Source organism: Pseudorca crassidens, chromosome 15 (genome assembly GCF_039906515.1).
Source record: "Pseudorca crassidens isolate mPseCra1 chromosome 15, mPseCra1.hap1, whole genome shotgun sequence".
NCBI classification, from domain to species: Eukaryota; Metazoa; Chordata; class Mammalia; order Artiodactyla; family Delphinidae; genus Pseudorca; species Pseudorca crassidens.
In genome coordinates, this window is record NC_090310.1 from 3764467 (window position 1) to 3788010 (window position 23544).

At 60.6% G+C, this 23544-nt stretch overlaps 1 protein-coding gene across 10 annotated transcripts in view; it reads right to left on the minus strand.

The window, feature by feature from the left end:
• The window catches only part of TNRC18 (trinucleotide repeat containing 18), an 84474-nt gene that overhangs the window by 39336 nt on the left and 21594 nt on the right, over positions 1-23544 (minus strand). For 5 of the 10 annotated variants that reach the window (XM_067705409.1, XM_067705411.1, XM_067705408.1 and 2 more), the window contains 10 exons: positions 23104-23259; positions 20705-20830; positions 18529-20253; positions 11711-11813; positions 11229-11434; positions 10780-10926; positions 10137-10327; positions 8393-8822; positions 6214-7206; positions 298-473 (listed from right to left, as the gene is read on the minus strand). In XM_067705409.1, coding sequence (XP_067561510.1) covers positions 298-473; positions 6214-7206; positions 8393-8822; positions 10137-10327; positions 10780-10926; positions 11229-11434; positions 11711-11813; positions 18529-20253; positions 20705-20830; positions 23104-23259 — 4253 coding nt within the window. The remainder of the gene's footprint in view (positions 1-297; positions 474-6213; positions 7207-8392; positions 8823-10136; positions 10328-10779; positions 10927-11228; positions 11435-11710; positions 11814-18528; positions 20254-20704; positions 20831-23103; positions 23260-23544) is intronic. The other 5 variants (XM_067705412.1, XM_067705417.1, XM_067705413.1 and 2 more) reach the window with 5 other exon arrangements.

A 23544-nucleotide genomic window follows, 5' to 3' on the forward strand; every position in this document is an offset into this window, starting at 1 on the left:
GAGACGAAGCCGCCTGCCCAAGGCCCACGGGCAGCAGGGGCGCAGCCAGGTCTGCTCTCCCTGAGCCCTCAAGCTGTCACCCACGGGATGCACTCTTGACACGTGATTACGTGATAAACAGAGACCCGGGAAGAGGAGACAACTTGCCCGGGACCACCCAGCAAACCGGTGGCGGAAGCTGGGTGCGGAACAGGCCCTTCTGAACGCAAAGCCGGCCAAGGCCCAGGTGAGGTGGCCTCTCTGGGGCACCCCACACCCGCCCCCCCAGCCCCCCAGGCCTGGCCTGGGACACCTCACCCGCTCGTCCTTCTTCTGCATCCAGCTGTACTTCTTGTTGGGGTTCAGCTCCCGTGGAAGCCGCAGGTTCTTCAGCGGGTCCACGAAGGGGCCGTCCAACACCTCCTTCAGCATGTGACTGCTGGCCGCCAGCAGGCTCTCCAGAGAGGGCCGCACCGCGGGTCCCCGCTCCACACCTGCGGGAGGAGAGACGTGAGCCCGAGCCCCCAGGGGCCGGAATCACAGGCACCACAGCCCACCCCCTCAGGCCCCCAGCGGGAAGAGGACAAGGCCCAGAGCAGGCTCGTGGATGGCCTGAGGCCACACAGGCCCCCCCGGGATGCTGACGGCCCGCGGCCTTTCCCAGACACCGGAAATGGGCGCTGAGTGAGAACAGGTAAGAGCGTGGGACACACAGTGCCGTCCTGTTCCTCACAACACACTTGTACACAGACTCACGGAGAGTCAACAAAGGCCGGCAGAGCTGCTCTCTAGAACTGCGCTTCTCTTTTTGCTTATCTGTCCTTGAAATCTTCCATGAGGAGTATGCATGGTTTTCATGATCAGAAAAAAAGAGCCCCGGGACTTCCCTGGCGGCGCAGTGGTTAAGAATCTGCCTGCCAATGCAGGGGACAAGGGTTCGAGCCCTGGTCCAGGAAGATCCCAAATGCCTTGGAGAGACTACGCCCGTGTGCCACAACTGAGCCCACATGCTACAACTACTGAAGCCCGCATGCTGCAACTACTGAAGCCCGCGCGCCTAGAATCCGTGCTCTGCAACGAGAGAGAAGCCACCGCAATGAGAAGCCGGCGCACCACATCGAAGAGTAGCTCCCGCTCGCCGCAACTAGAGAAAGCCCTCGCGCAACACAAAGACCCAACGCAGCGAGAAAAAAAAAAGAAACAAGAAAAAAAGAGCCCCACAATAAGTTTTGTAAACTGTAAAAGTAACATGTGCACATGATAAAAACCACAAACCAAGCAGAGGGTGTGACGAAACAAAAGCCTTTCTCCTCCCCAAACACAGGTCCCTCCCTGGAGGTGCCTCTGCTGACAGTGTCTGGCAGGTGGTTCCAGAAACTTTTATACATATTCAAACATAGGTAACACACAGGCATCCTTTACAAATATAAACAGGCATCAATCAATAAATACCACATCACACTCTCTTTTCTACTTAAAGTCTTTTCACATTAGCACAAAAATACAAACGTGTTCACGTTACGGCTTGAGCCTTACAAAAAGTGCCGTTTCTGTAAGTCGAAAACACCAGAATATCAGAAATTTTATATGGCCAAAGGGAGGAACAGCAGGCTAGAATTCTCTTGTATTGATGAGTTTTAATTTATCTAAATGATCCCCCACTGATGGCATTTAGCCGGTTCCTGTTTTTTTGTAGTGAACGGGTAGGCACCGTGTAGGAAATACGCTGCCTGTGCAATTAACGTGATCAAGGTATATGTGTTTATCTCTGATAAATGTTCCAAATGCCCTTCAAAGAGACTGAACCAGATCAGGATCTCAACAATGGTACCTGAGAGCCTATTTCTCCACAATCTTTCTACTAAAGTAACATGAGTTTTCATTTTTCAATTGATGTTTTCTTTGTGATCTAACATATGATCCATTTTTGTGAATGTCCTACATGTACTGTATTCCTTACTACCAACTGCACAGTTCCCTAAAATCGACAATGCAATTAACAATTGCACTGCCCAGATCAGGGCTTCTGAACCCTGGGGCCATTCACATTTCCATGACTGTTCTCTGCTGTGGGCGGCTGTCCTGGGCTTTCGGTGTAGGGTGTTAGCAGCGTCCCTCACCTTTACCCACTAGATGTCAGTAGTACTCCCCTCAAGCTGCCACAACCAAGTGTCACCGGTGGCCAGTTCAGAGTCACTGGTTTTGCTTTTCTGTCTTTACGGACATTGAGGCCACAAAGCAGAGAAACGCCCCCCCTTTCAAGGTCCTCCGAGCTGTAAGATCTCTTAGTTGCTGGGGGGGCCCTGCTCCGTCACAGGGGGGACCAAAGAGCAACTCCGTCACCTCCTTCACCCTCCGACACACCAGCTTTGCAGGGGCCCCCCAGGACTGACAGCCCAGGGCAGCCTGATGACCCGAGGGCAGCAGCTGTGGGTTGAACTGTGTGCCCCCAAATCCACGTGTTTAAACCCTAACCCCGACACCCCAGAACGTTAACATCTTTAAAGACGGAATCAAGTTAAAGTGAGGTCCTCAGGGCGGGCCCCAACCCAACGTGACTGTGTCCTTATAAAGAGGGGACATTTGGGTACAGAGACACGCAGAGGAAGACCATGGGGGGACACAGGGAGAGGACAGCCGTCCACAAGCCAACAGGCAGAGAGGCCTCAGAAGGAACCAACCCAACCTGCTGACACCTTGATCTAGAACTTCCAGCCTCCAGAACCATGAAACCACACACTTCTGTCATTCAAGACCCCCCCACGGCCCCCGCCCTACCCCACCCCACCCCATCTGTAGTATTTGGTACAGCAGCCTGAGCTGACTAATACACCAACCTTGTGGCTTTACCAATGTGGAGGTGCCCTGGAACAGGGGCCCGACACGCACTGGAACCCCCATGGGACCAGGCGTCAGTCAGAGAGGCTACGGCGCTGCAGGGCGGGAAGGACGGCCAGCACGCCCAGGGACGCCCAGGTTCGCTGACTGTGGGCAGCTGTGCGCAGCAGGAGGGGCAGAGCGGGAGGGCCGGTGGCTCCAGGAAGCGACGCGGGCTGTGGGAAAAACGCTAACGGGCCCAGGAGCCTTGGGCCTGCCGTACGAACCGGGACCACTCGTGGCCCAGCTCTGTACAGAACGTGCAGGAGACTGCTGCTCAGTGTCTGTCAGCGACCGTCGAAGGGGGAGGGCCACCGGGGCCCCCCTCGCCCCTGTGGTGCACACACCCCTGCACACCCGCCCAGACGCTGCCCCCAGCCCTGGGGCCGCAGCCTCCACTGCAGAGCCCTGAGGGCACCCCAGACATCCACCTCAAACATCGGTGTCCACACCAGCTGCTGGGCTTCCCCCACACGTGCTCCCCCCGCCCCACCTGCCCAGCTCAGAAACTGGAATTCTCGTCTTCCAGCGGCTCAGGCCACAACCCTTGACATCGTCCTTTTACACCCACGCTCAGTCCACCAGCAAAGCCTGCTGGCCGCACCTTAGCTTCCACCCAGAACCCACCTGCTCCTTGCCTGTGTGCGCCTCGCCACCCTGGGCCTGGATGGAGACGGGAGCCTCCGCCTGGGTCTCCCCGCCTCCACCCTCACCCCGGCGTCAGCTCTCCACACAGCCCACAAAGGAACCGCACGTAAGTCTGATCCTATCAGGTCAACTCAAAACCACCTTCCTACGGCCTCTCATTTCACTCCAAGTGGAAGACCTCCCCGGGGTCACCCCTCACCCAAGTTATCCCACAGACCTCCTCACCACCACTCTCCCCTTCCGGCTCTGCTCCTGCCCCTGGCCTCCTCGCCTTTGTTCTAACACGACACACACAGTCACCTCGGGGCCTTTGCACTTGCTGTTCCTTAGGCCTGGCATGGTTTTCCCTAGAAGAATGGTTTTCCCTAGAAGAATGGTTTTCCCTAGAAGAATGGTTTTCCCTAGAAGAATCTTCCTCCCCCACCCATCAACAGGGGCTTCCGTGGCCATGCGCTGTAGGAGACCACCCTTCCCACCCCTGCCCTGTCCCCTTCCCGGCCTTTTACCACCTGACAGTGCTGAGGGCTGCACGCAGATGGCCTGGTTCACCGCTGGCCCCCAGCACCAAAACGGTGCCGGGTACACAGTAGGAGCTGAATGAGTAGGTGGATGAGGTAGGAGTGTGAAAAGGGGCAAGAGTGTGCAGAGACTCCCAAACCGGGTGACCCGTCCTGAGCCCCCTCCTTTCCAGATGCCCCTGGGCCTCTGTGGTCCCCACTGGAAACCCCCCAGTTGGTAGGATCAAGAGAGTTTTCATTTTCTTCTGGGAAAAAAATTGTTTTTGGTACCAAACTATTTAAATGAGAGAAAAGAAACAATGAACTTTAGAAGAAGAACAACAAAACAACAGACGCCTGAGGGGGAGTGGGTGTCACTCGTCCAAGCTTTCTGGAAAGGGGCATTTGACCATGACATGAAAGAGCCTTGAAAGTCTTGAAAATATGGCCTGGTTCTGGCCCAGCAATTCCACCCCTGGGAACAAATCCCGGGGAAAACAGAGGTGTGGACAAGGATTTTTCTTCAAGAGTAATCATCACATCATTTACAGCAGCTAAGAAAGGAAGGAAAGGAGGGAGGGAGGGAAGAAGGAAGGAAGGAAGAGAGGGAGGGAGGGGGGAGGGAAGGGAGGGGGAGGGAGGGAGGGAATAAAAAAAAATTCAGGGCTTCCCTGGTGGCGCAGTGGTTGGGAGTCCACCTGCCGATGCAGGGGATGCAGGTTCGTGCCCCGGTCCGGGAAGATCCCACATGCCTTGGAGCGGCTGGGCCCGTGAGCCATGGCCGCTGGGCCTGCGCGTCCGGAGCCTGTGCTCCGCAACAGGAGAGGCCACAACAGTGAGAGGCCCGCGTACAGCAAAAAAAAAAAAAGAAGGCAAATGAAAATGGCTTACAATCTAGGATTGCGTCATTGAAGGCTGGGACCTCCACCAGGCAGAGAACTGTGTAATCCCTAAAACAAAATTTCTAAGAACACACAGCTCTGAGAAATGTTTAATAAAGCATATACTAAGTGAAAAAGGCCAGTTACAGAGCACTGTTTACAAAATGACCTTGATTTTGGAACTGTGTGTCTGTGTAGAAAAAATTCTAGAGGAAATACACCGAAACGTCCGGCGCTATTATCTCCTCCGCAGCCAGGCCTGGGCCCCTCCTCCGTGCCGCTTCTGGCCCAAGCGTGGGCTCGCGAGGCTGTGCCTGACCCGCTCAGCCTCTTCACACACGTCTTGGAGCACCTCAATTTCTATGTCGAACGTCAGTGGTTTTGTGGCAGCCCAGAATTCACGGCCCCTTCTGCTGAAGGCACTCCATTCCCTCTGAGGACCGCCCCTCCCTACACCCTGGAAGTGGCTGCCCCCGCATCGAGGGCTGGGCATGATCAGCCTGGTCCATCCCATCTCCTGGGCCACAGGGTTTGCTTCTGCAAAAAGCATGAACCCCAGTCAGCCAATCATTGTCAGTGCATCACAGCATCTTTGCCAGAGCTATGTGGAAACAGGTGGCCTCTTTTGTGTGTCTGCCGAGCTGAGCTGAGCAGGCCCATGGGCTTGGGAGAAAGTATCAGTGAACACTATAAGGGCAGTGGGCCCACCTTGAATGAAGCCAACAGAAAGAAGTGAAACAAAGTGGGTGGGGGGAGACAGGGAAGAGGGAAAAGAAACTCCTTGGTTTGAGCACCTGGATCCAGCCATACCTGAAATATTCTCTAATTACTGACATACTTCGGTTCCACAGCCAATAAATTTCCCCTGACTTTTTCTAACCAGTTAAAAGAAAAGTCTTGGTCCCTCACAACCCAAAGCATCTCACCACTGACAGAACAAGCAGAAATTTCACCACTAAGAAACCCAGAGACTGGCTGCACAACGATGTGACTGTATGTAACATCTCTGCCCTGTACACTTCAAAACGGTTAAAATGATAAGAGTTTACAACATGTATATTTCACCACAGTTTTTTTAAAGTGCACACGAATAAACCACATCCTGGAGATTTTGAAATTTTTTAAATCCTGTTTTGAAAAATTTTCCTTAAAAGGGGGAAAGGCGGGAGTTCCCTGGCGGCCCAGTGGTTAGGATTCCAGGCTTGCACTGCCGTGGCCCACGTTCAATCCCTGGTTGGGGAACTGAGATCCCGCAAGCCACGCGGCCTAAAAATAAATAAATAAAAAGGGAAAAAGCAAACCGCAGAGGCCCACCGCCCGGCACGACTCACCTGCCACCTCCTGGCTCCTCTTCTCGAGCTCCAGCTCGGCGATCTCGCTCAGCAGGGTGATGCCATGCAGGAAGCTTGGCTCCAAGACGAGGCTCTGCACTGCCTCCAGCCTCTCCAGGGCTGGGGCTCCAGTGCCCGGGGAGGGCAGAGGCCTGGCCTGGGGCAGCTCTGCCGCGGCTGCTAGGGCATTCATGCCAGCCAGCGGGTCCTCCAGGCTGGGCGGGAACTGATCGGAGCCCGCTTCCTCCAGGAAGCAGGCGCTGCCCGGCACAGGGGTGGCCTCCGGGGCCTCCAGACTCAGGCACTGTCCCTCCCCAGGGGGCACGTCACAGTCCGGCAGTTCCAGGCTGGGCCGGGGCTCACTCGGGGCCTCCTGGGCCAGATCTTCCTCGGGAGCTGCCTCTGCCACGGGCACGTCCACGGGCACCTCCACTGGCTCCTCCTTAGCCTTGACCAACGGCTCAGGCGTCAGCCGCGCCCCCAGGTCCGGGGCAGCCGTGCAGGACTCTGTCCGGCGCGGTGAATCAACCCGCGCCTCAGCCCCCTCGGCAAAGTCCGGGCACCCGGAGGGCTCCGCGGGCCCCTGGCCGCCAGCACTCAGCGCCTGGGCCTGGGCCTCCAGCAGGCCACCCGCGCAGCCGCCCGCCGGGCTCGGGGCCGCCAGGGCTTCCTCGGGGAGCAGCGTCAGTGGCGACTCGAGGGAGGGCAGCTCTGCGGGGCCTTCGTCCATGTCCTCCACCTCCGCCTTCACCTCCCGCTCCGCCAGTGGTTCTTCGTCCGGGACCTCCCTCAGCGGCTCTGGGACCTTGGACGGGGACAGGCGGATGGGCTTGTCCTCAGGCGAGAGCGCCAGGTGCTCGGGCCCATCGGCCGGGAGCGGCACGTCGGGGGCCAGGCCGTCGGCATCGGCAGCCGCCGTGGGCTGCAGCAGGAATGGGTAGGGCCTCCCGTAGTGTGGCGGCAGGGCTTGAAACGGGTACCTGGGTGGGATATCTGCCGAGGACACCAAGGGTCAGCGGGGGCCCCTTCTCCTGCCATGTCCGACACCCCCGTGTGTCCCCATCAACACCCACCCACCAGCCACCCTCTCTGCTGGGCCAGCCTGCGGGGCTGGGATCCCTTCCAGATGGCATCTGAGGAACCCCAGGGCCTTTCTGCATGTCTGCGCCGCAGAGAGAAAAACTGGCCACCATCTTTCCCAGAGGGTCTTCAGGTCTCAAAGGCTCTTTCTCTGTTCCTCCAGTCTCAGCACCCAGCACAAAGCTGGGCCAGAAGCACACGCTCAGTAAGACCCCAAATGGTCCCCACCCAGCCGGTGCCGACTCTGCCCTCCGTCCCACAAGAAGCCACCCGCCCCACGCCATTAAAGCAGAGGTGGGGCATCCAAGTTGTTCAAAAAATAATAGTAATACAGTGCTGGCTCCCCTCCCTCACTTTTTTTACTCTGAACTCCCACCCTTGAGTGTAATCTGCCTTACAGCAGGATGGTGTTCAGCTGACTGCCTGTAGTGGCCCAGGCCCAGCCCAGAGCGGGGCAAGCAGCAGGGGCTCAGTATGAACCAAACCGGGGGAGACAGACGCACGGAGCACCCTCACCCTGCACCAGGACCAGGCCTGTGCTCCACACTTGACCTCATTAGCAAGACATTGAATCTCCCCAGCCACCTGCCCAAGATCACACACAGCATTCCGGTGGCAGAAATCTGAACTTCGGAATTCGAACTCAAGTCCTCCCACGGGAAGAGGAACACAGGCCTCAGGCCCCTTCAAGGCCACCTGCTGCATGTCCCGACCAACACGGGACACGGGAAGAGGGCGCGTGTGTGCGTGCAGCGTGTGGGGTGGGAGTACTCCTCAGAACACACTTATCGTCAGTGCAACAACACGGCACCTGTTACGGGCCAGCTATGGTGCTAAATATCCTACAGGTCTCACTGTCTCATGCTCAGACAGGCCCTCCTGAACTTAGAACCTACTTCTAACATTACACCCATTTCCCTGACCCTACCACTGAGGGAAGGCTAGAGAGAGATGACGGCCAGCTGCGTCCTAGGGCATTCATTCCAGAGCCCAGCGGTGAGCCAGGTACACGGTAGGTGCTCAACACAGAAAGAAGGATTGACAGGTTGAAGGAATGAAGGAGTGAATGACCATGTGGGGATGTTTCACCAGCTCCTACCTGAGAACAAGGCCTGGAAAGGGCTGGGGGCTCCCTTCTCCAATTCTAAGTCCTTCTTCTCGACGACGTTCTCGGGGGCCTCCTCCTTGCGGGTGATGCCAGGGGTGGGCGGCGGGGAGGCAGGCGGCGGGCTAGTGGGGTGGGAGCTGGGCGTGGCGGGGTAGGCGTAGGTGGACGGCTTGGACACGTCCTCCAGCTTCTGGATGACCTTGGCCTTCAGGGCAGCCACAGGGGAAGCGCGGGGAGATGGCGGTGGACTCATGGCCTTGCCGTAAGTGCCCGCAGGGCCAGCGGCCAGGCCAGGGGGCTTCCGAGGCAGCAGCCCGGGGCCCGAGGCGCCCAGGCCACCCTTGCCCGCGGCGTCCAGGCTCCGCTTGCTCACCTTCTCCTCCATCTCCGCCCGCTGCTCCTGGGCCTTTAGCCGCTCCTGCTGGGGGGGGGGGGGGCCGGCAGGCAGGGTCAGCGCGGTAGGACCCATCACCCACCACCTGCCCTGTCCCCGGGGTCCCCGCGTCACACAGAGAACCTCAGGCAGGGTCTGGGGCTGCAGGCCGCCAATGCCCCCAGCCCGAGACTGACATTCCGTCACAGTACAAATAACAAGCACAGCGTTCCTCGTAGAATTCCAGCAGACGGGGCTAGGGGGCCCTCCGGTCTAGACCCAGGCCCCTCTGGGACCCTCACGGTCAGGGCGCGGGGGGCCGGTGGAGGTGGGAGGCTCTTTCATGACACTAGTACAGCTACCTGCACGGAGAACTCACTACCTGTGGGCACTCTCCTGCCTTATCACACCCGGGTCTCAAAACACCTCAAAAGGTGGGCGGGGGGAGCCTTTCCCGGTCTTTGACGGCTTGAGGAAGGCTCACGAACTTCGCCCGTGCTCACCAGGGGCCAGGCGGTCAGCGCACGATCACACAGGGAGGAAAGGCTCCATGCCCCAGCCACTGTCACGGCTGTTAAATCTCATTGAACAGCCCGATGACACAGAAATTACTAGCAACTCCACTTCCACAGGAGGAAACTTGAAACCCAGAGAGGTGAATTCACTTGCTGGAGGGCACACAGCCAGGCATGGCAGAACTAAGGTTCAAACCCAGGGCCCCATTTGCTGCCTGTGTCACCTCGGTTGACTCCTCCAGAGCTGCTGCTGCACAAGAAGGGAGGGGCACGGCCAAGCAGAGGACAAATGTCCAGGAACACCTTCAAGGAGGCAGGAGGGCTGTGAGCTTTAGGGAGTCCACCCACACGGTGGCGACACCAAGTGTCGCCCATCTTACGTGATCAGGCAACATGGGTGGAGGCCAGCCCCGGCCCGAGAGGGGAGCCCAGGGCCATCAGGCACCCAGCCGGGCCAGGCAGGGCTTAGGAAACAGCGGGAGAACACAGGGATCCCTTCAGTTCCCATGCAAACATCTCCAGTCCACAGGGCCACCTCTCCCGCCCTGGCTTCCCCATTGCTACCTGCACCCACCCCTTGCCAGGCTCTGTCCACCTCTCAGCCTTGCTCACACCATCCCCTCTGCCCAGAGGGCTCCTCCACAACTAACTTCTTCAGGTCTCTGGGCAGACGCCACCTCCTCCAGGAGGCCCCCCTGACCACCAGCCTCTCTCATTTTTTCTGACTCACAGTCCAGAACCGGACTTTCTGCTGGTTGACCCCTCTGCCTCGCCAACAACAGAGGAGCTCCGGCAAGGGTCTCCAGTGCCCCCATGGCCCTCCTGAACCACGCCCACCCCAACTCACCACCAGCTGGGCGCTCCTCTGCAGTTCCAGGGCCTGGGCCGCCTGCTGCTGCAGGTACAGGAATTCCTGCTGCCGCAGGAAGTGCTGCTGGGAGAAGAGCTGCAGCTGCTGGGCGTGGTGCAGGGAGCTGCGGCCTGGTGGGTACAGGGCCGGCCAAAGGGGTGGCACCGCGGCCCGCTCCATCAGCTCCGCTGGGGGCAAGAAGACAGTGAGGCTGCACCTACCGCCTGGTGCCCATCACCCCATTTTACAGATGGGGAAGCTGAGGCAGAGCTGGGCTCAGCTGGGCCTCCAGTTGCTTCCTGGGGACGGAGAAGCCTGTCCTCCTCCCTTTGCCAGGGGCAGCCACATCCCAGGCCCGGGGCCAACATGGGGACTCCACACCTTCTCCTACTATACCCAGTGGTCTGCAAAGTGGATTCCTGAGGATGGGGGCACCAAGGCAGAGGGTCCAGGCCTCCCACCAGGGCAGCCCTGCTTTGGTTCTCCACGTGGGCTTTCTGGGTAGGAACTCATCAAAACAACGACCCCTGTGGCTTTAGGACACAGCCACCCTATTCTGCTGGGCGGACACCCCCTGCCACAGGAGGACAGTCCTCCTCCCACGGCATTTGGGACAGTCTCACTGTGGAAGGCCACTTACCAAAGTGAGGCAAGTGCTCACTGGGAATGACCACCAGCTGGCCCGACTGGGGGTCCCTGACGAACTGGTAGGCCGACGGCAGGGAGCCCCCCAGGCCGGGTGGAAAGGCAGGCGCCATGCCCTGGTGAAGAGAAGGGGGGCCCAAGCCTAGGAGAGACCCATGCCCGAGTCAGTGCTGAGGACCCAGGCCCAGCCTACTCCCCCATCCTCCACTTCCTGGGCCTCCGAGCAGGAAGCCGAGGGTAAGGGCTGTGAACGCGCGCCCAGCCTCCCGCTCTGGGCACTGTCCACAAACAGGCTTGGCCAAGGGCCCACAATGCTGGCGCCATTAATAATGGCCCTGCTTGGGCAGTGAGGGAGCTGAACTACGGGGAAGAGAGGAGGGGTACTGTCCCTGCACCAGCACGTCAGGCCTCCCCATCCCGGCCCACCGTCGCCCTCCCGCTCACCGTAGGGGTGTCCAGCGAGCCACATGGACGTGCTGCCCGAGCGGGGCAGCCAGGGGTGCGTGGCCAGGTGGGCCGCAGGGTCAGCGGACCAGCGACCGGAACCTGCCAGCGCCGGGCCCCCGGTCACCATGAGGTTGGGATTCAGGCCGTTAGCAGCACAGCTGGTGGGGTGCAGGCGGGCCAGGTCAGCCAGCTCCTTACTTTCTCTGGAAGCGAACAGGGGCGTCAGGGACAGGCCGGACGGTCCCAGGGGCGGGTGGGAGAGAAGGGGTACCGCCCCAAGTCACCGGGGGACACCAGGCTACTGCTGGGCCGACTCTGCACCCGGTGGACAGAAGAGCCAGCTGGGGCTCGGCAAAGGGCCCCCGGGGCCTTCCTCGGGAGGGTGTCCCACACTCTTCAGGACCACCCCGCAGCCAGGTAGGGTCATCCACCCTTGCCTTGGGGCTCCCAGGCCCTCCCGGGCTGCCCCAGGCCCTCACCTGAGCAGCTTCTCCTGGTCCCGGTCCAGCCGCGCCCCAAGCAGCCGCTCCTCCCGGTGCCTGGCCCGCTCATCTCCACAGTCCTCGTCGGCTCGGCTGTGCCCTGGGTCGGGGGAACAGGCAGGAAGTGAGGCCCCCTCAGGGCCCCAACAAGCCCTCAGCATCTGAGCGGTTCCCTCACCCTGGCCGGACGCCCTCCGTGCCCAGAAACATCCCTCCATCGCCCCTCAAAGAGCCTACCTGGAACTCGCACAGGTAACCGGGATATTGCGGTAAAACATCATAACACAGATCGAGTAACAACGGGGTGTGAACCGAGTGGCATTCGCTGACACGGTTTCACTACTTTATCACCGGAAAGGCAGGTTCTGGGAGAGGTTAGGATGGAGGGGAAACCACAACCCAAAAGAGCGGTCGCGATTCAGAAGCAGAGCGAGGCCCCATCCGCGGGAAATCAGCCTCCCCCCGAGGCCCCGTCATGGTTCTGTCTGCTGCAGACCTGTGGCTGATCTTTTCAAAATCAAGACGGAAAAGTGAAACCAGAGAACGCTATGTGTGTGTGGGCGAGTGGAGGATATGCGGGCTGCCATCCGGCTCACCCACCCTTGTCCTGGTGCCCAGGGGACGTCCCTCGACCCATGGCTGGTCCAGCTGCACCTTCCGTGAGCTCCCCGCCTTCCCCAGAGCAGAGAAGGCAGGTCCTCAAGTCCCGGCCAGTTCTGCAGGCGCAGGAGCTCGTGGAGGGCACCCAGGGTCCAGCCCTCCTCGCCCCACCTGCCCCACTCTTCCTGGACGTTTTCTACTCCATACGACGGAAGCCAGCACGCGTGTGGCCGCCCCGGGCCGGCTAGGGCCCAGGAGCCGGGCGCTATCACCAGCGGCAGAAGCCACTCAGCTGGCAGCTGAGACTCTTCTAAACCGCCGAGGCTGGACTAACTCCTTCTCTAGGGTCAGTCATGCTGGACTGGTGTCCTCCCACCCAGGTCTCGGGAGGTACGCCCGGGGAGGAAGCCGTCCCCAGGGCCCCGGACCTTATCGGTTATCACCCTGCTGGAGACAAGCGTCCAGGGCCACCTTGCCAGGGCCCCCAGCAGTCCCCACATTCATGGTCCTCGTGGGCGGGGACCCAGCTTGGAATGCGGCCGTCGAGCATCTCCCCATCGTTTCTCCCCTCCTGCACCCCCATCACCAGGAGCTCCGGAAGAACAGAGCCCCCAGGAGAGGCTCAGGGATGCAGGGGCTTCTCCTTCCCCTTCGGGAAGGTGGAAACCCACAGCCCCAGAACAAAGAAGAGAAGCCCACGGGGAGGGGCAGCCACACAAGCCCACGTGCCCGATGGACCACGCACACAGGGTGGGGTGGGGGGGCAGGCAGCCTGAATCAGGGAGGGTCGCATCCCAAGAGGCAGCTGGAGATGGGCCAGGGGCCACCGGGGGCGAGTCTGCAAGTTCCAGAAGCCACTGGAGCGACAAGGAAGCAGTGTGTGTGGTTAAGCAGAGAAAAGCCAGCGAGTTGGGGCACCGTCAGGGTGGGAGTGGGCGAAGGAGTCTTCTTGCCGACCTGGTCCCCGTGGGTCACACAGGTGCGTCCCAGGTGATCCATTAAGTCATCCCATGCAAGCCCTGAGCCGACTCTTGAGCCAACGCCCGGTCCCCACGACTGTTCCAGCACATGGCAGGAAGTGCAGGAAGCAGAGGGGAAAGGCGGGAGGTGGGAGAACAAGCCCGCGCCAACTCGGGGTGAGACCCAGTGAGGGTGTCCCGGCCTCCAGTGTCAATGTGGTTCCCAAATCCAAGGGGACCCTGAGCCCGCCCACCGCCTCTATGAAGGACTGGAAGGGGCCCTGCTTGTGGGCCCCCCTCCCATCCCGGGCTTTCAGGCAGGGCCATCCAGAGTCCTTCAGCTGGACTGCGAAACCAGAGCATGTGTCTGAGCTTCCTTCTCCTGCAGGGATGGCCTCCCAGGCCCGCAGAAACCCCGAAGACCCTCCCGCCCACTGGCCACGCCGGGGTGGCAGACAGGCTTTGGCACAGAGCTCCTGGTGCCCCCAGAAGGGACAGGCATCTGCAGTGTGGCCTGCCCCCAAGACCTCTGTCCTCAGGCCTGGTGCCTCTCCACTGCCCTGGCTGTCACCACACAGGCCCTCAGGGGCTTCCCACCCTAGGTGCCACCTGCACCAGAAACCTGTATGCAGGCCCGCCCACCTGGGAGCACCCACCACCCCCAGGGTCACTCACGCCAGAGCCCCAGACCGCTCCCTCCAAATACAGTTGATCTCCAAAGAAATGGGACATGCCCTCCACCACCTCGCCCCGGGGCACCACCCTCGTCCTCCTGCTCCAACCTGCTCCCTCTAATCCCTGCTCACACCTGTCCCTCCTACGGAGGACCAGCCCCATGGAACCAAGCCCCTGGGCCTGACTCATGCTGCCCAGCTGTCCCCTCCAGTGTACCCCCAGCCTCTCTGCCCTCCAGTCACACTCAGGGCCACACACGCTATTCCCTCCACCCAGAGTGCCCTTCCTCTGTACTACTCAGCCTCCCCAGAAAGAGCTCAGCTCATATGCTACCTCCTCCAGGAAGCCCTCCCAGACCACCTCTCCTCTCTCATGCTCCCTTGTCTCCCTCACAGCGCTGAGCACAACACACAGCTGTTTTGCTTGTTGGTTGTTCACCGTCTGTCTCCTCCTCAGACTGTGCATTGCTCTGGTTTGAGCAGTCACACTCCTGGCTGTCTACCTCTCTCCTGCACAATGCCTGACACAGAGGAAGCTGCTCAGCAAACACGTGGGAAGTGAATGAATGAATTCATGAGGATAGCTAGAGGAACAGTGAGCTATGCAGACAGAACAAACGGCAGGTGCAAAGTCCCTGAGGCAGGAGCGTGCCAAGGGGGCCACGGTGGTTGAAGAGAGTAATAAGGAAGAGAGGGTGCAGGTGAAGAGCGGGGTACAGGCCGTGGAAGGGAATATGGCTGAGATTCTGTTCAAGGTAAAAGGAGAAAGCCAGAGGAAGCTCTGAGCAGGGATGAGACATGATCTGACTGAGGTTTTGAAAACCAACCTCCCTCCAGCCCCCTGTGGACAAGCGAACCAAAGGGCCCATCGCCTCTCTGTGCTGAGCTCCAGGATGGCAAGGGACCAGCTCCTCCAGCAGGGAGGCGTGTGGGGCAGAGGGTCAGCTGCTCCGAGGTCCCACACACCCAGGACCCCTTCACCCCAACCCTCGAGGCACGAGCTCTGGAGACGTCCAACATTTCAAAGCCGCCTGTGTGCCCAGCAGGGCCCAGGGCCCTCTCCATACACACACTCATTCAGTGGTCATCAACCCAGGAGGGGGGTTCCAGCCCTCAGCCCATCCCAGATGAGGAAACTGAGGCACAGGAAGGGTAGCTACCCAGGTCACACCACTGACCGACAAGGAGGCATCAGGCTAGCATCGCGGTCTGACCGGGTCTTCCTGAACTCCAGGGTGCACACCCCTCCACACACAGAGCCCGCACAGGGTGGGCACTGGTGAAACAGCAGCACTACTGCCGTCACCCATCTGCAGCCCTGCCCCAGGGCCCACGTCCCCAGCACTGACAGCCCCTCCGTGGGTCACATGCTCTAATCCGGCCGTAACGGCAGAGGCTCAGGCTAAGGCCTGGTTCCCATGGCAACTCCCTCCCAGACTCCATCTGAGCATTTCTGCAGATATGGCGACCACCAACTCCGGCCAATTCTGTGCTTTCCAGAGACTGGGGGTCAATACCACCGCTTACACCCGATGCAACCCCAGCTCTGCCCGGTATGATGGGCAGCAGGGCGGGGTGGGGGCACCATCAGAGCCCCCCAGATTTGGTCCCCAATTCGACTCCACCATAGAGGTGGTAACGGGCAAGACAAAGAGATGGGAGGCACAGGTCTGGGCTTAAGGGTTCAAGTTCAGCCCGCCTCTTCTAGCCGGGTGACCCAGGGCGAGTCACTTCACCTCCACAGGCCCTGCTCTCCCATCTGTGAAGCTGGGAGAATAAGAGATCCACCAGGAAGAGCTGGTGGCCGGGGCTACGTGGGGCTGCCTGCACACGGCCCCCTGCTACACGGCAGGGAAGGTGCTGGTCTGCTGGCCTCTCGGCGTGGGCACTGCTGTCTGGGGTTCACAGGTGTACGTGAAGCCCGCCCTTCATCCATCTCAGGGTGCAAGACCCCTGTAGCCAGACCAGACCCTGGGTGAGCCCTCGGGGCATTTCCCATAAAAGGATCTCGGGCTCATGGCAGAAGCTCTGAGCCCTTAAGGCCCTGAATGGGAACAGAGAAAAGGAAGGCCTGTTTACGAAGCACCTACTACGAGCGCCTCGGCCCACCTGGCGTCAGGGAACGAGGAGGCCCTCCCTAGCGCCACGTAGTAAATGGGGACACCAGGGGCCAGAGGACTCAGGCCTCAGGTTCAAGGTCACGCAGCTGCAAAGGGCAGAGCCCGGATGTGAACTCACTGACAGGCAGAGGGCTCACTCCACAAAGTAGGAGCCGGGAAGTCGGGAAACCCAGGAGCCCCGGGGCTGGCAACAACCACTCAGCTGGGGTAATGCCAACTTCTCCCCTCCCCCAGGGTCGTCCAGATTGGGGAAAAATCACCACTTCTCACAGGCATTTTTTTTTTAAGGAGAGTAAGACTCCACTCACTTTCCACTGGTCACCGGCAAACAGAAAGGCAGTCTCAGCCCAATAATTCCTGAAGGTCTCATCCCAAACTGCCCCATCCTCTCTCTCTCTCCCCTCCCCCCGCCCAGACACTTGCACACACATACACACTCACACACACACATTCTCACCTGCACTCTCTCACACACACTCCCTCATACACATTCTCCCCCACACACTCACAACCCCATGGACACAGGTCCCTTGGGCACGGCCAGGTACTCTGGGCACCAGGATGAGTTCTGGGGACCGTGAGTCCTAACTGGGGTGTCATATCGTGTCACACGAGCATTCTTCTAAAAAAAGGATCCCAAAAGATCTTTTGCCAACCTAGTGAGCAGGCTTCTCCACCACCCAGCCGGCCACCTCTTAGCCAAGGGCCAATGCCCAGGCTTTGAATCCCAGACTAAGGCAGGGCCTCCTGTGAGCCCCTGGGGTCCGAGGACGGGCCTCCCTTGGCTCCAGGGGGGCTCCACACGGAACAGTGGGCTCAGTTCAACAAACATTCCCTAGGACATCACTTGCTCTGAGCCTCTGCAGCTGCGGCACATTCAGATGGGCAGTGACCGGGCGAGACCCAGGGCGGCCTAGAGCCTTACCAGGCTTCCTCTGGGAGAGCAGGGCTGGGGCTACGGGTCTAGGAAGCAGCTGTGACAGGACGCAGCACTGGCCGCTCACTGTGGACGGACGCTGAAGCCCAGGCAGGAGTCAGTGCAGGCGGGCGCAGGAGGGCCAGGCTCAGGGAGGGACGGGGACACAGGGGACGTGCACCCAAGATGCCTGTGTATCTTGGAGAATCTAGGAGGCGCAGGGAAGCCGGTCGCACGGGGCCGCGATGTGAGCCAAGCCTGAGCTTGCAGCTGGCACGTCTGGGAGCGAACTGGGGGCGGAGACAGAGACTCGGGGAGGAAACCCAGGCCGACTGTTAAAAAGTCACATGAGCTAGGGGCAGCGGGACACAGCCTTCCTCCCGGGGCCCTTACCCCAGCCTGCCAACAGCCCACACCTCAACACACTGACCACGGCCTGGTGCAGCGGGGCAGCCTCGGGGCCTGACCCACAGGTGAGGCCCTGGGCTCAATCCTGGGCTCTGTCTGGGCAGCCCAAGTCCAGAGTTCCAACCAAAATGCCGCAAATAGCAACTCTCCAAAATCTCAGGAAGGAGTCCAATGGCAAAATACGCCAGGGACAAACGGAAATGCAACCAATCAGCCGAGTTCTGGGAAGATATTCAACTTTACTAATAGTTAAAACACACCATTCCTCCCCACCGAGCTTAACGACGATTGTTTGCGTTTCCTTTAGTAACGTTAAAATACGGTTCTGAGGAGTCTAGAACAAAACAGACTGCAAACAAGCATATAAACTCTTTACCTACCTAAGAAGTCACAAAGGCATTCAATGTCGAGACCACAGGAATGCCGGGGCCCTAGTTGCCATCTGTCACACTCAGTCACTCAGTCACTCACTTACCAAACACCTACTATGCGCTAGGTACTGGGAACACTGAACTAGGTGAAGTAAGGCACGGTTACCTCCCTCAAGGACCTGGAATTGAAAGCTTAAAGCTAATTTATTCGTAGGAATCTATTCTTAGAAAATGACTCAAAGTATCAGTGAGGCCGCAACGCATGAAAGTATTCAAAGTAACTTCCTAAACACAAAAACATCAGAGAAGGGAAAACTAAAATGCCACGAGGGAACGGCTAACTGAGCTACGGTGCACGCTCTGGACAAAACACCAAAGACCATTAAAAATGATACTTACAAAAAGTTGGCAAAAGCAAGAGCCCACCCACAAGGGAAAAACACAAGGCCCGAGATCACAGTGCACTGGAGGCTCTGCAGATCAAACGGGAAAATGCATCTGCGGAAAGAGCTCCAAGCGTTCAGGGTGGTGGAAAAAATCTAACGGTCCCTTTTCTTCTCTCCCCTGCATTTTACACATTCTTCTATGTGTGACAGAAAAAGCAATAAATTTTAAACAGCAGCCACAGCCCACAAGGGGGATAAAGGACAAACAGTACCAGGAAGGTGGGGGAGAGGGGTGCAGAAGGCAGATAGAAGCAGTGAGCAAAGGTGGGGAGGTGAAGGGGGAAGAAAAGGTGAGGGGTGGGGGTGGGACCCGGGACCCACCTTTGACGTTGCTCAGAGACAGGGAACGCTCCTGGTCCGCCAGCCCAGGCACCAGCCGGCCACTGCCACTGTCCTTCTGCCGGGCCACGGCCACCGCAATGCCCACGGGTGGGTGTCGCACCTCTGCCTCACCCTGGGCACCGGAGCCCTCGCGTCCGAAGGCTTTGGCGCTCTCGGGCCTCTCCGGGTCCCGCTTCAGCTGCCGGCCCCCAGCCGCTGCAGGGCCCGCGGGGTGCGGGAGGCGGGCCTGGGCGCGTGGGGCAGCCGTGGGAGCGGGCTCGGGCTTCATGGTGCCCAGGCCTCCGAAGGGGCTCTTCTTCCCACAGCCGCCGGGACGCACGGCCACGGCCTCGCGGGCAAAGCTGCCGCTGTATTTGATGAGGCTCTGCATGGCCGAGGCCTCTCCCGGCCCGTGGGCCGCGGCGTGCAGGTCGGCGCCCGGCCTGGCGCAGGTGGCCCCGGCGCGGGGCAACGCGCCCCCGGGGTCCAGGTAGGCCTTCTTGGAGGCGGCGGCAGCGGCAGCCTCCTCCTCGCCACGGCTGGCGTGGTGGTGCTGCGCGGCCAGCACGGCCATCTGCGTCGTGGCGAAGTTGCCCAGCTCGAAGGGTTTCCATTTGTGCTCAGGGCCGGCGGGCGGGGGCGGCCGCCCTGGCTCTAGGCCGAAAAGCTTGGCTGCCTGCTGGGAGGCGGAGGCGACAGCGGGGCCGCGCGGGGCGCGCTCGCACGGCCGGGGCTCGGCCTCGGGCTTGAGCAGCTCCTTGGCGGGGAGGTAGGCCCGGGGGTCCGGGGAGGAGCGCGCGGCCCGCGCCGGTGGGGCCTCGGCGGGCGGCGGCCGCTTGAGCGAGCGGATCACGGAGCTCTTCTCGCGGAGGCTCTCGGGTCGGTCCGGGGGCGGCCTTGGAGAGCCGGGCGGGGCCTGCAGGACGCCGGGCCTGCCTGCCTCGCGCTCCCGGGTCCGGGCGTCACGCGCCTGCGACGCGATCTGGATGGGCCCTGGGCGCTCGTCAAAGGCCTCCACGGAAGGCACGAAGGTGGGCGCCACCACACGGTGCTCACGGCCCGCCTCACGCGCGGCCGCCACGGGGAAGATGGTGTAGACGCCGGCGGGGGCGGGCTGCGGTGCGGCGAAGGCCCCGGAGGCGGCGGGGGGCGCAGGCGGGCCCTTGCTTACGGGCGGCGGCGGGAGCGGCGAGGGGCAGGGGCAAGGCCCCGGCAGCAGGGCCTCTGCGCGCCGCAGCCGTGCGCTCTCGTCCTGGCGCGCGGTCTCCTTAGAGCCGCGGGCCGCCTCGGCCACCAGTGCGGGGAGCCCCGCGTCCCCCGCGCCATTGCAGAGGCTCAGCGCCGGTGGTGGCAGCGGCGGCGGGTTCTTGCCCTTGGACTCGGTGGTGGCCGTGCCCGGTGCCCGCGGGGGCCCGGGCTCGGCCAGGAAGGGCGACAGGCGCTCCGGGAGGCGCGGGGGCCCGCGGTCCTGGCGGCCCTCCGCCCGCGCCTCTTGGGTCAGGTCCACCACGCCGCGGGGCCCCGCTGCCTCTTCGCGGGCCCGCGGGTCCTTCTTGCCGAACAGTGGGGGCGGCTCCCCGCCGCGGCCCATCCGGTCCTTGGCTGGACCTTCCCGAGAAGAGCCTTTGGTCGAGGCGCCCGACGAGTGGCCGCCTGGGGTCCTGGAGGAGGGCGCATGAGAGTGCAGGGCACCCGGAGCTCCAGGGGCGGGCAGGTAGAAGCCGTCTGCAGAAAAGAAAGAGCGCAGCCCGTGAGCGAGTGCCCCCTCTGCCGGGGGAGAGGGAAGGGAGGCCCCAAAGGGTGCCCTAGACCCCAGGGCAAGGAGGAGGGCCATGCACAGCGCAGCCCCAGGAGAGGGCAGGCTCTGGAAATGGATAAAACCAAGCTGAAAGCCCGCCCTGGCCACCTACTAACCTTTCTGAGCCTCAGTTTTCTCATCTGTTTAAGGGGGAGAGGCCAGAATTAAGAGCTACCCAGAGGGCCCAACAGGATTAGATGAGGGCCGGACAACTAGAAGGTGCCAGGAGGCTATGGGTGGGCCCAGAAAGCCTGTGGGGGCCCTTGGGGGCTGGGGGCTTGGGAAACACAGCTGAGATGCTGCCTGGAGTACTGGGTAGTGGTCCCTCCCAACCTCATTTCGCAGCTCCCCCCAGTCTCCCCACTCCTGCCCTCTGACCTTTCTGGGTATCGAAAATGCTGGGCTGGCCCAGCTGGCTGAGGAGGGGGCTCCCGCTGCTGGGGGGCTCCAGGTGGTTCAGGTGGAGGTAGGATGGGTACAGCCCGCTGGGCAGGTGGGAGAAGCCTGCAAGAGAGAAAAGAAGCCAGCTGGGACACCTCATGCCTCCCACCGGGAGCTTCCTTCCACCCTCTCTGCTTCTTGGAAATAACGTGTCTTGGCTGTCAGCCCCCTGGTGCTGGGAGCCCTGAGGTCTACCACCAGCTCCCACAGCAAGGATTACCCCCTCCCAATCCTGGCACTCCAGTCCCTGGCAGCCCCCAGGGGCTAGGGCTCTCCAATTCCCCAGGAAGAGAATCAAATTGGACCCAGTGCAGGGCAATGAGGATGATGAAGATAGATGGCAGTTCTAATCACAGACCAAACCCTTTCAACTGCTTTGCCTTTGTTATTTAAATTTCAAAGGAAAATAACCTGTGAGGCAAATACTCTTAATATCCCCATTTTACAGATGAGAAAACTGAGGCTCAGAGAGGCCCACTTGCCCGGGGTCCCCCAGCAGAGGAGCCTAGCTCTGAACTGAGGTCACCAGAACTCTTAACCTCAGCCCAACATGGACCCAGTTGAGTGGTTTACTGGCTTAACTTCTCTGCTGTGTGACGCCAAGCAGGTCTCTTGCCTTCTCTGAACTTCAGCCTACCCAGCATCTCCAGCTGCTGGGTCTCCCAGGCAGGTGCTTCTAGGAAAGAATTCCTCCTGCCAGGGGTCCTCCTAACTTCCCACAACCCCCTCCACCCCACCAGTGATGCCCCAGAACCAGGGCCTTACAGGGTGCAGAAGACAGGAAACGGAGGCCACAGAGAAAGAAACAAGAGGCCTGAAAGAGTACACAAGGAATGGAGGCCCAAGAGCCATTCACCAGGGCCCGGAAGGCCAGACAGGTGAGCAGGTGCCGGGGCAATGGAGGAGGATCCTGCCTCTCCTCCTGGGCGGTGGGTCCTACAGGACCTCAGACCCACTGGTGATCCATCCCTGAGGGACTTGGGTCCCCCATGCCCCCCAGTCACTCCCTCTGAGGCCAGAGATGCAGGACCCGTCCCTGGCCACACTGGGCGCACATCTTCACCCACAGCCCCACAGGACAATTACATTAACAACAATCACAAGACGATAAGGAACACCTGATACATGTTATCTCGCTTCATCACTGAAACAACACTCCTAGGTAGGCACTGGTTCCCGCTGCCTTCTCATCTGTAAGATGGGCATAATAGTCCCTCCTCACGGCCTGTTCTGAGGGTAAAGTGAGCTCAAGTATGCAGTTCTTTGCGCATAGGAAGGACACTGCATTGTTTCCTATCGTTACTATTATTACCGGTATCTGCCGGCAAAGGAGAAAAGGGAGTCAGGCTGATGCCAAACGGGCGCCAGAGGCAGCCTCTGCCCTTCAGGCCCCTCGAGCACCCCCGCTCTGGGCTGGTGGAAACGGGAGGCTCAGATGGGACCCCAGCCCGGAAGGACTGCCCGCCATCCCAGACCTAGAGGCAGGATCGCCCCTCCGTGCGGGGCACACACAAGTCAGGACAAGGACGGAAGCACTCGGTGACAACTGGCACAGAGAGGAAGTAGGGAGACAGTGGGCGGCGAAAGGCCCAGGAGAGCCTGAACCCGCAACAGGCGCCCGACCCGGGAGCACCCCAGGGCACCCAGGAGGCAGCAGGAGTGAGCGAGCACCCAGCATCTAAACTCCACCGGAGCCCAAGGTGGAGGATGAACTCAGAGTCCCCCAGGCCCATTCCTTCACTGACAGAGGGGAAACTGAGGCTCCACGGAGGCCCAGGATTTGCTCTGGGCTGGCAGGAAGCCAAGCCGGCAGACCTCCCCACAGTTAGGGGCGTCACCGCAGAACAGCAACAAGAGAGCCCAATGGCACCTGGTCCCACTGCTCCCACAATGACAATCACTGACGAGCTGACTGCATTGAGGAGACAGCGGACAGCAGAACAAACCAGACCCTGCCCTCAGAGCTCACTGGTGGGGAAACAGGTACCTCATGAAAAAGCACACAGAAGAATGTGTCATCACAAGTGGGAGGTGGAACCAGGGTGGGGTGGGGGGCGTGTTTGAGCCAAGCCCTGGAGGAGGAACAGGAGATAGCCAGTGAGCTGCGGTGCGGGGCTGCAAGTGGAGGGAACAGCACGTGTAAAGGCCCTGGGACAGCGCCAAGAGGGAGCGCTGAGCATCTGAAGAACAGCAGGGAGGCTGGATGACCAGAGCTGGGCCCCGCAGGCCACCGCATGGAGGAGTGACCGTGGAGACAGAGGGGAGGCGGCAGACTTGAGAAGTGCTGGGGACAGCGGCCCAGCGCCCTCGGCCCGCCCGCCTGGCTCGCTCCTTACCTTCGTGGGCATGGGCGGCCCACAGCTGCACCATGGGCAGGTTGCTGGGGGTGGGGGAGCGGAAGGAGAGGTCAGAGGGCAGGGGCACCGGGCTCCCATGGGATGAGGCCGAGGGCCCCATCCCGCTGGCCACAAAGCTGCCCAAGAAGGCCTCGCCTGCAGAAAGAAGGGGGGCTGTCAGGCAGCCACCAGGCCGCCGCCGCCCAGCCCACCGCCCCGAGATCCCCGCCTCTCCCTGCTTCTCGAGGCTGACACTGGCAGGGAGACCAATCAAACCTCCTCCGCCCAGCCCCACCCCAGCCCCTTGGACTCAGGACCACCCTGGGTCAACTCAGCCAGACTCAGGGCTTGAGAAAACCACCCAGTAAGAGCCCAGATGCCTCCAGGGCACCCGACACTGGCAGAAGGGCGTTACCATCCCCAGACCAGAGGGGGTATGGT